The sequence below is a fragment of the Paroedura picta genome, chromosome 6 (assembly GCF_049243985.1).
Source record: "Paroedura picta isolate Pp20150507F chromosome 6, Ppicta_v3.0, whole genome shotgun sequence".
NCBI lineage: Eukaryota > Metazoa > Chordata > Lepidosauria > Squamata > Gekkonidae > Paroedura > Paroedura picta.
In genome coordinates, this window is record NC_135374.1 from 12,971,757 (window position 1) to 12,985,150 (window position 13,394).

At 45.6% G+C, this 13,394-nt stretch overlaps 1 protein-coding gene across 3 annotated transcripts in view; it reads left to right on the forward strand.

Annotated features, from left to right (window-relative positions):
• HEPHL1 (hephaestin like 1) overlaps positions 1–11,413 on the forward strand; it is a 37,985-nt gene extending 26,572 nt beyond the window's left edge. For 2 of the 3 annotated variants that reach the window (XM_077341456.1, XM_077341459.1), the window contains 7 exons: positions 502–636; positions 3,231–3,337; positions 4,123–4,345; positions 6,125–6,264; positions 7,668–7,827; positions 10,242–10,304; positions 10,651–11,413. In XM_077341456.1, coding sequence (XP_077197571.1) covers positions 502–636; positions 3,231–3,337; positions 4,123–4,345; positions 6,125–6,264; positions 7,668–7,827; positions 10,242–10,304; positions 10,651–10,856 — 1,034 coding nt within the window. In that variant the 3' untranslated portion in view covers positions 10,857–11,413. The remainder of the gene's footprint in view (positions 1–501; positions 637–3,230; positions 3,338–4,122; positions 4,346–6,124; positions 6,265–7,667; positions 7,828–10,241; positions 10,305–10,650) is intronic. The other variant, XM_077341458.1, reaches the window with a different exon arrangement.
• The last annotated feature ends 1,981 nt before the right edge of the window (positions 11,414–13,394 follow it).

A 13,394-nucleotide genomic window follows, 5' to 3' on the forward strand; every position in this document is an offset into this window, starting at 1 on the left:
GTTTTAACAGATTTTAAAAATATATTAAAATGAATTAGATCCCACCTGTTGGAGAAACCCTTCCAGGGCCAGCAAAAAACCGCAGGGTTCATGAAAACCTGGTTGATTTAAAACACTGCATTAAAAATAGTCAATTTCCCACTGAGGAAGACATTTTGAATGGTTTCTCCGTGGAGGGCATGCAAACATGTTCTAACACACGCTTCACTGAACGGAGGTTGCAGAGATTTGGAAGCGGCCATGCAGGCCGTCTAGTCCAACCGCCTGCCCAATGCAGGATCAGCCTCAAGCATCCAGGAGAAGGACCTGTCCAGATGCTGTTTGGACCGCCACTGAGGGGGGAACTCACTGGGACAAGCCCCTGATGTCTAATGTGTACTTCCTGATACAGGCCCCTGTCTAGGACTGTGGAAATCTCAAAACAATTCTTCTTCTTCTTCTTCTTCTTCTTCTTCTTCTTCTTCTTCTTCTTCTTCTCATTCTATTGTCGTTTTTACTTAGGCCCCTTGATCCGTGCAGAAGTTGGCGACACGATACTGATTGAATTTAAGAATAAAGCAAGTAGGCCTTACTCAGTGTCTGCACACGGGGTAGAAGAAACAGCAGGCGGCCGAGAAGTCCACATCACTATGCCAGGTAAGGCGTAGATTGTCAGACAAGTCAGCTGTCGGCGGTAAATTAAAGTTTCCGACTATGTTCACCTATATCCATCTCCATCCCCTGGGTAGGTGGTTGGCAGCTGGGACATGGTTAGGGGATATTAAGTTTTAGGCTTTTTAATACTATGTATATTTTAATCTGCATTGTTGTAAACTGTTGTGAGCCACCGCGAGCTTGGCAGGCTAAGAGCAGCGGCATATAAGTACGAGAAATTAAATAAATACATAAAACAGAATCTTTGAATGTGCGGGCCATTCCTGAGGGACATGCAGTGTGTCAGACCTGTGTTGATAGCAGCTGGCCAAAAGAGACGTGAGCCTCTTGTTTGAGGTGGAACCACGAAAACTATCTGAGATCTAGAGTAGGGGCTAGGAAGAAGAAGAGTTGGTTTATATTCCCCACTTTTCTCTGCTAGATGACATCTCAAAGCGGCTTAGAATCGCCTTCCCTTCCCGTTCCCACAACAGGCACCCTGTGAGGTAGGTGAGGCTGTGAGAGCTCTGATAGAACTGCTTGGTTAGAACACTGAGCTATCAGGACTGTGACTGGCCCGAGGTCGCCCAGCTGGCTGCATGCGAAGGAGTGGGGAATCAAACTCAGCTCTCCAGATTAGAAGCTGCCGCTCTTGACCACTACACCTCACTGGCCAGGAGGCTGAGCACCTGCTTTACATGCAGATGATCCCAGGTTCTGTCCTCAGCATTGTCAAGGGTCAGGGGATGGGGAAGACCTCCACCTGAGACCCTGGACAATCATGCTAGGCAGAATGAACAGTACTGACCTAGCTAGGCCAACAATCAAACTTAGAAGAAGGCATTTTCATGCATTAGATTAGCATCAAACTGGAGGCTTGCAAGGGGTCAAGGCAGGGAAAAGGGGATGAACAGTATGGCAATTGTCCCACTTATATCCCATTGTAGTAGGATAATAACCATCCAGTAGAGAGAAATATTGAAAAATGCTTGAGCTTTAGACTTAGGAGAGCATTTTTCTACTTGCCTAGCCCTCAACCTCGGCTTTTTCCTCCACAATTACCCATTTTAAAGGTTTCTTATCTCTCCCTCCCACACCCCTTTAATATGCTAATAACAGACAGGTAGATCTTTATTACGTGGCCAATTAGAAAAATTGCCTGTATAATAAACAGCAATTAGAAAGATTATGCTCTGGCCTGGATGGCCCAGGTTAGCTTGCTCTCATTAGCTCTTAAAAACTAAGCAGGGTTGACCCTGGTTGGTACTTGGATGGGAGACCATTAAGAAATTCCAAGGCCATGACACGGAGGCAGGAGACGGCAAAACTCCTCTGAATGCCTCTCGTCTTGAAAGCTCCATGGGGTCTCCATAGGTCAGCTGTGATTTGACGGAGCTCTCGGAGAACTGTTCTACGAGAACAGCCCAAAGAGGACTGCGACTAGCCCAAGGTCGCCCAGCTGGCTGGATGTGGAGGAGTGGGGAATCAAACCCAGTTCTCCAGATTAGAGTCTGCCACTCTTAACCATTATACCACGCTGGCTCTCCCTAGAAGAAGGGAATAAAAATGCGGTCAACAGCAATCGTTTGGTGGTATGCAAATATGCTAAAGATTTTAAAATAATAATGGAAATATGCTTCAATTTAGTCAAAGGGCAGACAGCGCTAATCAGCTGCAGTGCGCTTAATGGACCGGCAGTTGGAATTTAATTGCATGCAATTTAGGTAATTTGCATATCCGTTTCACATAATTAGACAACTTATTGCAGACCGAGGGCTGCCGTCTCTAGAGACGTGTAAGTGGAAATTCTTTCCTGCGGAGATTGGTTGATGGGGGGGTGCGGGGGTGTTTTGATACATTGGCTATGCTAGAAAGTGGAACGTAATCCGGCCCCCCTCAATCAGTAACTGAATCACCTTGCTGGCATTGCTTAGACTTGTTCGTATGGTCTTGTTTTCCCCTTTTAAATGGAACTGTCTCTTGCAGATCTTAAAACTTGTAGGTTTGCAGAGGAATCCCCTTTGCCCTTTCATTCCCACTTACAGAATTAAGAGAGCCTTGATTTGTTAGAATTCCTAAACTTGGTGGAGTGGTTAAGAGCAGCGACTTCTAATCTGGCCAGCCGAATTTGATTCCCCACTCCCCACTGGCTGATCTTGGCCTCCTCGCAGCTCTGAGAGTGCTGTTCTCACAGAGCAGTTCTGTCAGAGCTCTCTCAGCCTCTTCTACCTCACAGGGTGCTTATTGTGGGGAGAGGAAGGGAAGGTGAATGTAAACCGCTTCGAAACCAACTCTTCTTCTAATCTGAAATTGTTTTCTCAAATATTAATCCTCATCATTGTCTGACACAGATCTGAAGCATTTTGAGAAGAACTAAATTTGCTTTATTTGGCCTGTGTCCTGGTTTTCCCCTAGTTCTGACTCCTTTAGCATTTTTTTAAAATTATTCCATAATGGCTGGAAACTTTCATGCCCTTTTGAATGAATGAAGGCACTTACAAGAGTTTCCCCCAGAAATTTGCACAATACGGATCACGGCTTTACTAAACTGGACCAAATCTTGTTTCAATTTTGTCTTCAACATGTACAAACCTCAGGAGATGTAAGCATTTACCGATGGAACGTGCCAGAAAGATCAGGTCCTGGTGTCAACGACCCTAATTGTATCACCTGGGTTTACTACTCAACAGTGAATTTTGTAAAGGTAAATAAGAAAGGATTGTTGAAAGGAACACCCTTAATCATGCCTGGCTGCAAGTGGGTTGACACCTGTTTCCCTGAGGATACAGGTGAAGGCCTGGAAGCCTTATTGTACAAAGAATTCAGTGGCACCCTTAAGACCAACAAAGTTTAATTCAAGATGTGAGCTTTCGTGTGCACGCACACAGTGTGTATGCACAAGAAAGCTCACACCTTGAATAAGACTGTGTTGGTCTTAAAGGTGCCACTGGACTCTAAATTCGTTCTGGTGCTTCAGACCAACACGGCTACCCACTTGAATCTCTTATTGTACAAAAGCAAGAGTAGAATGCATTTTAAAAGCCATAGATCCAGGGGTAGTCAACCTGTGGTCCTCCAGATATCCATGGACTACAATTCCCATGAGCCCCTGCCAGCAAACACTGGCAGGGGCTCATGGGAATTGTAGTCCATTGACATCTGGAGGACCACAGGTTGACTACCCCTGCCATAGGTGAATTATGGCTTTCCTGAACAGACTAGAAGGTTTAACACCAAAGGCAGGATGACTGTGCAGTCGACAGAGGAAAACACACATGGAATCTTCAACAACATTTTTCTCGCTGACTCACTAGAGCAGGAGCTTAAGTGTTTCTTTCAAGGAATTGGTATGCAGGGATATTTGGGAGTCAACTGGGCAGCTGTTTCCATTAGGGAGGCCACTGTTCATTCAAGGTTAAATGGTTTCAGATTGTAAGCCGTGATTTCTTCGGGTAGTAGAAACTCCCCTTTTTTTTTTCTTCATTCCAGGACGTGAGCAGTGGCTTAATCGGGCCGCTTATAATTTGCAGAAAGGGAGTGTTAAATGCCGAGGGTTTAAGGAGAGACGTAGATCGAGAGTTTGCTCTTCTGTTCATGGTCTTTGATGAAAATGAGTCGTGGTACCTGGAAGAAAATATTGAAAGATACCTACACAAGAACCCAGAGGAATTCAGTCACACCCATGATTTCACGGAAGGAAACCAGATGCACGGTACGTTGTTTGCTAGAGGGTGCCAAAGGATTATTTTTTTTAATCGTCATTTGGTGAAGCGTGGTGTTTCACCTCCCACCGCAGCAGGTTCACCATTATGGGCCAGCTTTCATAAATCCAGAGTGAATCAGTGCATACAGCATAATTGCATTACATCCTCCTTGGCATTGTACCATAGAATCATAGAATCATAGAGTTGGAAGGGGCCATACAGGCCATCAAGTCCAACCCCTTGCTCAACGCAGGATCAGCCCTAAGCATCTTAAAGCATCCAAGAAAAGTGTGTATCCAACCTTTGCTTGAAGGCTGCCAGTGAGGGGGAGCTCACCACCTCCTTAGGCTGCCTATTCCACTGCTGAACTACTCTGACTGTGAAAAATTTTTTCCTGATATCTAACCTATATCATTGTACTTGTAGTTTAAACACATTACTGCGTGTCCTTTCCTCTGCAGCCAACGGAAACAGCATCCTTCCCTCCTCCAAGTGACAAACTTTCAAATACTTAAAGAGGGCTATCATGTCCCCTCTCAACCTCCTTTTCTCCAGGCTGAACATTCCCAAGTCCCTCAACCTATCTTCATAGGGCTTGGTCCCTTGGTACTGCTTCAGTCTGCCATGCAGGGAGGGTGTACATGTGCTCAGTGCCCAAGTCTTAAAAGTATCAAAATCTTCATACTTACTCTTCAAATCCTAGATATTTCCACATGGAAATTTCCTTCTGTGTGAGTATCAGGAAGCCCACATGGGGTAAAAAGAGAAGTATCCCAATGGTATCGTGGAATTTTTTTTCTTCCTTCAGAGAAAATATTTTTAAAAGAAGAGCTGGTTTTAATACCCTGTTTTTCTCTACCTTAAGGAGTCTCAAAGCATCTTCCAATCACCTTCCCTTCCTCTCCCCACACATCACCTTGCGAGGTAGGTGGGGCTGAGAGAGTTCTGAGAGAACTGTGACCGACAAGGTCACTCAGCTGGGTGCATATGGAGGAGTGAGGAATCAGATTGAGTTCTTCAGATCAGAGTTTAATGTTCTTTACCACTACGCCGCTCTGACTCTGGAACAGAAATTGCAAGACAGCCGTGGGTGGAGCAATCCAGTTGGACACTCCCCTATAACCACTTCAGAGAAGGGGGTGTGTCTAAGATACACAGGGGAGTATCTATACCCCTTTGTTTCTGTTACTTATACCCCACTTTACCTACCAAAATACAGGGGCCCAAGCAAGTGCTTCATAAGTGTGTCAGTAATAAGATGTTGATCCTAATAACGAATCTTCATAGAATCATAGAATAATAGAGCTGGAAGGGACCTCATGGGTCATCTAGTCCAACCCCCTGCACTAGGCAGGACACTCACAACCCTCTCACTCATCCACTGTCACCTGCCACCCCCTTGAGCCTTCACAGAATCAGCCTCTCCATCAGATGGCTATCCAGCCTCTGTTTAAACATTTCCAAAGATGAAGAACCCACCACCTCCCGAGGAAGCCTGTTCCACTGAGAAACCGCTCTAACTGTCAGGAACTTCTTCTGGATGTTTAGACGGAATTTTTTTTGCATTAATTTCATCCCATTCATCCTGGTCTGTCCCTCCGGGGCAAGAGGGAACAACTCCGCTCCATCTTCTACACATGGCAGCCTTTTAATTACTTGAAGACCTTGAAAATAAACATTTTAGTAAGCGAAGACATCTAAAAATAACGTTATTTTTTTTCTTGTAAAGACATTTTGGTGAACCTGCTAATCTGGCATTGCAAATCTCTCCCTGTCGTTGTTTTCAGCCATCAACGGAAAGATCTTTTACAACCTGCACGGGCTAACCATGAAGGAAGGGGAAAACACAAACTGGTATTTAATTGGGATGGGAAATGAAATTGACCTTCACACTGTCCATTTCCACGGAGAGTCCTTCCTCTTTAAGGTTGGTATCAGTAAAATAATGCCAATATAAATAGGCATTGCAAGAAAGCTAAAGCAGGGTCTGCCGTTTCCCTTGGCCTTGCTGTTGGCCATATGCAGAAAGGAACAAGAGCACTCGGAATATTGGAGCTAGGTGGGACTGAACTTTACACCTGAACTGTTCTCGGGTGTCTTTATGACTGGTCTGCATTCTCATTGTCTCCCAAGTAAGACAATAGCAAAAGACAAAGGACTACTGGGCTAACTATACAGAGGCATATCCACCTGTCTTTGCTTTGAAAACCCTACAGCAGGGGTGGCCAAACTGTGTCTCTCCAGATGGACCACTGGCAGGGGCTCATGGGAATTGTAGTCCATGGACACCTGAAGAGCCGCAGTTTGGCCACCCCTGCTCTACTGGGTTCCCATAAATCAGCTGCAACTTGACGGCCAAAAAAGCAGGTCCAATTTGCTCAAAGATGAATGATTTCTGGAGGAGGCGCCAGTTTTCAGAGGGATGCCGCTTCTGTTAATAACTAACATTTTCATAGTGGTTTCGGTGTCCCAAAAGCATCACAGGAGCCATTCAGCTTGGCTTGCTTTCGGACCATTTTCGCTTTGCAGTGTGGGTGCCTGCGGATTGAATGGTCAGCGGAGACCCAGCTTAGTGTAGTGGTCAAGAGTGGGTTTGATTCCCCACTCCTCTCTCCATGCAGCCAGCTGGGTGACCTTGGGCCTGTCATGGTTCTCTGAGAGCTCTCCTCAGCCTCACCTCCCTCATCGGGGGGACATCGGGACAGGAAGGCGATTGTAAGCCGCTTTGAGACACATGAGGCCTGCTGGGTGCCCTTGGGCCTGTCATGGTTCTCTCAGAGCATTCTCAGCCTCAGCTGCCCTCAAGGGTCTCTGTTGTGGGGAAGGGAAGGAAATTGTAAGCTCCTTTGAGACATACGAGGCCTTCTGGGTGACCTTGAGCCAGTCACACTTCTCTCCGAGCTCTCTGAGCCTCACCTGCCTCAAAGGGTATCTGTTGTGGGGAGGGGGAACAGAAAGCGATCATAAGCTGCTTTGAAATGCATGAAGCCTGCTGGGCGGTGAGATTGGGTCAGTCACAGTTCTCCCAGAGCTCCCTCATCCCCAACTGCCTCGCAAGGGGCCTCTTGTGGAGAGAGGAAGGGAAGGCGTTTCTGAGTCACTTTGGGACTCTTTGAGTAGTGAAAAGTGAGATACAAGAACCCAGCTCTTCTTCTTCTCCTCTATAATCTCCTGAGAGCAGACCACTTACACAAACAGGTCATTTTTTTTCTACCAGGACAAAATTGCCGAGCCTTCTAAAAGAGTGTCCACTTCCTGCTATCTTGTGATGCCTTTTAATTTGCCAGGGGTTCAGCCTGCCTTGACAGGGCTCTTTCTCTCTCGCCACAGACCGAGCACGAACACCGAAGGGACGTCTATGACCTTTTCCCGGGGACCTTTCAGACTGTTGAACTTCTTGCCTTTAATCCCGGAACGTGGCTTTTGCATTGCCACGTGAACGATCACATCCACGCTGGGATGGAGACAACCTACACCATCATGGGCTCAGGTAAGGACATTAAACAAGGCTGTTGTGGGGTGACAGACGGGCGCCTGCCCTATTAGAGAAACCCCAGGGCCAGGCTCATCACAGCGGACAGACGGAGATGTAAATTTTGGCACAAAAGGACGGAACAGATGGAAAAGCTGTTCTTTTCTTCTTTTTTAGCATAAGATTTTGAAGGCGTGTTCATCTGTTCTCTCTGCAAAGCATTTGGGATGTCTGAAACAGTACGTTGAAAATGGCCCCATTCACCTAGTTAGCTGCTGCTAATATAGTAAGGGCCACCCTGTGGAGTGGCTTGAAGGGGGTCTCTGTGGGACGACAGAGCTGGACTGTACAAATGCCACAATCTTTGGGGATTATCCTGTTCCATGTAGTGACAACTAAGCGCTCCAACCCTTATTTTCTGCAGACGGGCAAAATCAGTAGCTGCCCTTCCATGTGCATTCTTGGTATTTGGTATTGCCTTGTTGGTGTTATTGAATTGTTGTGAACTGCCCCAAGACAGCTATGCCAAGAGGGGTGGTTATAGAAATTGAATGAATGAATGAATGAATGAATGATTGAACAAATGAACAAATGAATGAACGAACCAGCGTGATGTAGTGGTTAAGAGCAGCCGCTTCTATTTTGGCAAGCCGGGTTAGATTCCCTGCTCCTCCACATGCAGCCAGCTGGGTGACCTTGGGCTAGTCACAGTCCTGATAGAGCTGTTCTCCCAGAGCAGCCCTGTCAGAAACTCTCTCAGCCTCACCAAACTCACAGCGTGTCTGTTGTGGGGAGAGGAAGGGAAGGCAATTTGTAAGCTGCTTCAAGGTTCCTTCGGGCAGTGGAAAGCAAGGTATAAAAAACAGTTATTCTTCTTTATAAATCAAACCGTTTTCACACCACGTGACTATTTCTTCCTCCCAAAATGCTATGATTGGGAGCGATGCTGTTCCACTGCCACAGAACTGGGTGAAATCCAAGTGCATTATCTTCTGAGTAAACAGTCATTCCCCAGCTATGTGACAAGACACATCAATGAGGGAACAGCTAATGTACTTTGATTAATAAATTCATTAGTACAAAAGACTTCTGAGTCTGAATTCCTGTTCCAGTCCAAATTCCCCATCCCTTCCTTGAAATACCACATCAAAAAGATGCGAGAGGAAGTCATGGAACTCTCAACCCTCTCCTCTAATTAAGCCCTTACTCTACAAATAAAGGTTTTAGGACAAACAAGCTGGGGAGAGTGCCTCCAGGTATAATTCAGAAAATACGTGCTTCAGGTCGGCATAAGAAGCTTGGTAAACATTTACGTAAGCCCTTTTGCATGCTGCTTGGCATACCATAAAGCATGATGTTTATACCCTAATGGACTTAAAACATGTCCGCTGAGGGCGGCCGACAATTTTCAGTATTAATTGCACTCGACCTTCCAGCCTGAAAGCCTTTATAATAACGATGTCACAAATGACACAGGAGAAAAAGGGTGGGCGATTGGCCATCTGCGCATGGGAGGGAATGCATTCCTGTTTCTGGGCTTGCCGACATCTCTCTATCTCTCTCTCTCTGGTGGTGGTCCAAAAACGCACTGTAGCCAAAGAAGAACACGGGTTGGCTCATTAAAGCCAATTAGCACATTGCTTAGTCAAGCTGCTTGTGACTTTGAAACGAGGCAGAACTTAGGAAAAGCGGCAGCCGCCGAATCAAGATGGCTTTTTCTTTGCGGAAGGAGAAAGAAACCTGTGAGACCTTGAACCGTGTTGGCCACGCAGCCTAGCTTCCACTAGGAATTCTGAACGCTCTTATGGGGCGCTGAACTCCTGAGATAAATACTGTGAACTGGGGGTTGATCCTTTTGTTAGGCTGACTCGATAACTCTATTTTACGCTGATAATTAAGGCTACAATGATGAAATTAAGGTTTGCATAAAATGAAAGAGCTGGGTCCTTTTTTGGAAAGCCTTGGATAGGAATCTGGAGGCAACATGTAAGAGGTCTCTTCTCCAAGTAATCCACCCTGTCCTTGAAGGATTAATTTCTAAGCCTCATGCTCATAGAGACCAAATGCAATGGGGATCTGGGTGGGTCTAACCCACTACTTCAATACAGCTCATGCTAGCATGTGATAATTCATGCAAATATATGCAGAATGCAAGTGCCGGCCATTCAGAATTTCGTTGGTGCAGGACTTCTGTTCCTCACTGGGAAATGAAGCACAGTGCAATCAGACTACATTGTTTTAAATCTAGAGAGTTTGAAGCTGTTCTCGTGGAACGTTTGTCACAGATCTACATGAACCACCCAGAACTGTATGGAAGGGTGATATAAATAAATGAATGAATGAATGAATATTTCTGCTTATATTTTCCCAGAGCAGGGTGTTGAAATCCTGTGTTTTTATAACACACTAATTACTTCCCTTTTCCCCCTCAGATCAAGTGAACACATCCACAGTATATGATACAGTCTCTGCCAGTGGTGGAACTACTGCTCAAGGTATGACTTTTATGTGGGGGAAAGTTGCCAACCTCCAGTCGGTGGCAGGAGATCTTCTGGGACGAAACCTCCAGGCTACAGAGTTATTCTTTCCTATATCCTTTGAAGTCAATGGGTCAGTTTCCCTGGAGAAAATTCAGTGTTATACCCCACTGTTGCCCTGCCCGAACAATGCTACCCTCAGGCTCCATTCCCCAAATCTCCAGGTGATTTCCAGTCCAGAGGTGGCAAACATGATTCCCTAGTGAAAATATGAGTGCAAAGCATATATTTGCAAAATGCAAGATTCTTCACCCGTGTTTCTGCTTTTCTGGAGTGAATTCTCTCACAAGCCTCTCTTCTTCAGCAGGTAATGGCAGAGAAAGGATAGAATTTTTGGGGAAACTTCTGAACCTACAAGAAGCAGGCTTGGTCCTGGAAGCCCTTTTTGCCACCGGACTTGTTCTTCTGACTGTGCTCCTAATCCTTATGGTCTTTATTGCTTGCCAGAAGAAAAGGACAAGATATACTGCAGTTGGACAGAAATGCGATCTCCCGATGGAATCTTTCTAATCAGGTGTTCGGCTGTACAGAAGACTTTGTTCAATGCGTCGACTACGTTGGTGGTACACCTTGCCATGGGCCAAAAAATGAGATATTTACAGATAGAAAGAGCTGAGCTGCTGCCCTAATGGGATCGTTTCAAGAATTATCACTGAGATCAGTCTATAGGTGCCAGCTTCACTGAGCCAGATTTAGGGAGACCTGCCCCTGGGAATCCTGTTTAGGATTCAGACACGGGGTAAAATGGAGCAAAAATGGATTTGAAGTTAGCCTCGTGTGGCTCCACTTGTAATCCAGAGAGCATAATCTCCAGGCAACGAACATATTCACAACAACTGGAACTTAATAGCCTGAAGGCCTTTAATTTTGTTGCAAGGTAATAATTCTAAATCAAACATCTAGGCAAGCAAATATATCGGTAAATGGACCAGAAACTCAATTTGGGGGTTTTTAGTGGATTTCCCTATTTGCAAGTGCTACGTAAAACATCTGTTTAGATACTCGCTATATCAGGGGTAGTCAAACTGCGGCCCTCCAGATGTCCATGGACTACAATTCCCAGGAGCCCTTGCCAGCATTCGCCAGCAAATGCTGGCAAGGGCTCCTGGGAATTGTAGTCCATAGACATCTGGAGGGCCGCAGTTTGACTACCCCTGTGCTATATACTATGTTGCCAACCCAGTGAAGTGGGAGGAAACCTGTAATAGCTCAGCTGTTGCCAAATCCTAATAAAACCAGTGTAGTATCGTGGTCAGAGTGCTGGACGAGGGTCTTGGAGACCTAGATTTGAATCCCCACTCTGCCATGGAAGTTTGCTGGGTGATCTCGGGCCAGTCACAGACTGACAGCCTAACCTACCCTCACAGGGTTGTTGTGAGGAGAAGTAGAAGAGGGAAGAATGTTGGAAGCCACTTTGGGTCCGCAATGGTGAGAGAAATACGGTATAAATGAGGTACATAAACTAAAATGAAATGAAATGGCATTTCCTGTGAAAGGGACCTAAACAAACATCAAATTGGTTTGTTTTGACTCCGGTTCAAATGGTCAGACAATGGGAATGGTGCCAGTTCCGTCTTACAAATCAAGAGAAATGCCGAGTCAGAGATAGCAAACCGAGGACAGAGAAAAAAAGACATTCCCCCACCCTACACAGTGCTGACCCCCTCATCTTGCATGGGGCTCAGGTTTCTCCCACAATCTTCCATTAATAGCTGCTTTAGGACCGAACTCTAAACCTCACACAAGAATTGTGTGATTAGACTCACTCAGGGTATTGTTGTTGATGATGATATTTTTAATGAACAGGCTCTCAATGATCAGGGCCAATGTCCAACATAAAACAAAGAAATATCAAATCGACCACTAGGGGGAGGCAGAGAACGTGTGGAACAGGAACACACACCCACCCATTAAAGCACAAGAAGAAGAAGAAGAGTTGGTTCTTATGTGCCGCTTTTCCCTACCAGAAGGAGGCTCAAAGCGGCTTACAGTCGCCTTCCCATTCCTCTCCCCACAACAGACACCATGTGGGGGAGGTGAGGCTGAGAGAGCGCTGATATCACTACTCAGTCAGAACAGTTTTATCAGTGCTGTGGCAAGCCCAAGGTCACCCAGCTGGTTGCATGTGGGGGAGCGCAGAATCGAACCTGGCATGCCAGATTAGAAGTTCGCACTCCTAACCACTACACCAAACTGGTCCACACTCCTAACCACTACACAAGAAACACAGGAGCAAGGAAAACAAGAAAGGGGGCAAAATCTTACAGCTGGGCTGAATGGCCTTTACCAACGACAGAGTGCAGGTGGTAGGGTCACCCTTTGGAATGCCCTACTATGTTTTAAACTTCTTGCAAATAGAAAATTCATGTATTATTTTAAACTTGTAAACTGCTGCAGGCCGGCCTTGCCAAATAAATAAATATTAGTATGGGGAGCGATAGAACCTTTCTCTTCACTCTTTTACTTGTCTACAACAACAAAAAATACATGAAAAAACATTTAAACCTTTAAATCTTACCACTCACTCTCAAGAAATGGTATTATCCATTTTACTACCTCAGAGTTCCACCACTTCTTTCTCTTCAAGTGTGAATCAAGTCGTGCTTATTTAAGTGAAAACGTGGTGGAAACAGTTGGTGGTCTGGGTAGAATATTCACATGGGACCAGGGAGGTATCCTTGTTGACTCTTAACTGTGCCTTGAGGATGAGAAGATGGCAGATCAGAAACATTTTAAGTAAGTAACTCACAGAGTAGCCTTAGGAAAATCGTCCTCTTGTCATGCAGTCCTAAGAAGTCCCATAGAGCTCAGCTGAGCTTACTCCCTCGTAAGTGTGTTAAGGTCACAGCCTCATATCATGCAGGCCCGTTGCAAAGATAAAATAGGACCTCAAGATGAAGGGAGAGGACACAGATGCCATCCCGCAAAACTGTATGCTGGTTTACATAAAACTCAGCAATACACATAGCCCAATTTAGGAACTCTTAGGAACTCAGCAGGGTCTTCTACGTACCTGGGGTGGGAGACCACCAAGGAAGACCAGTTGAA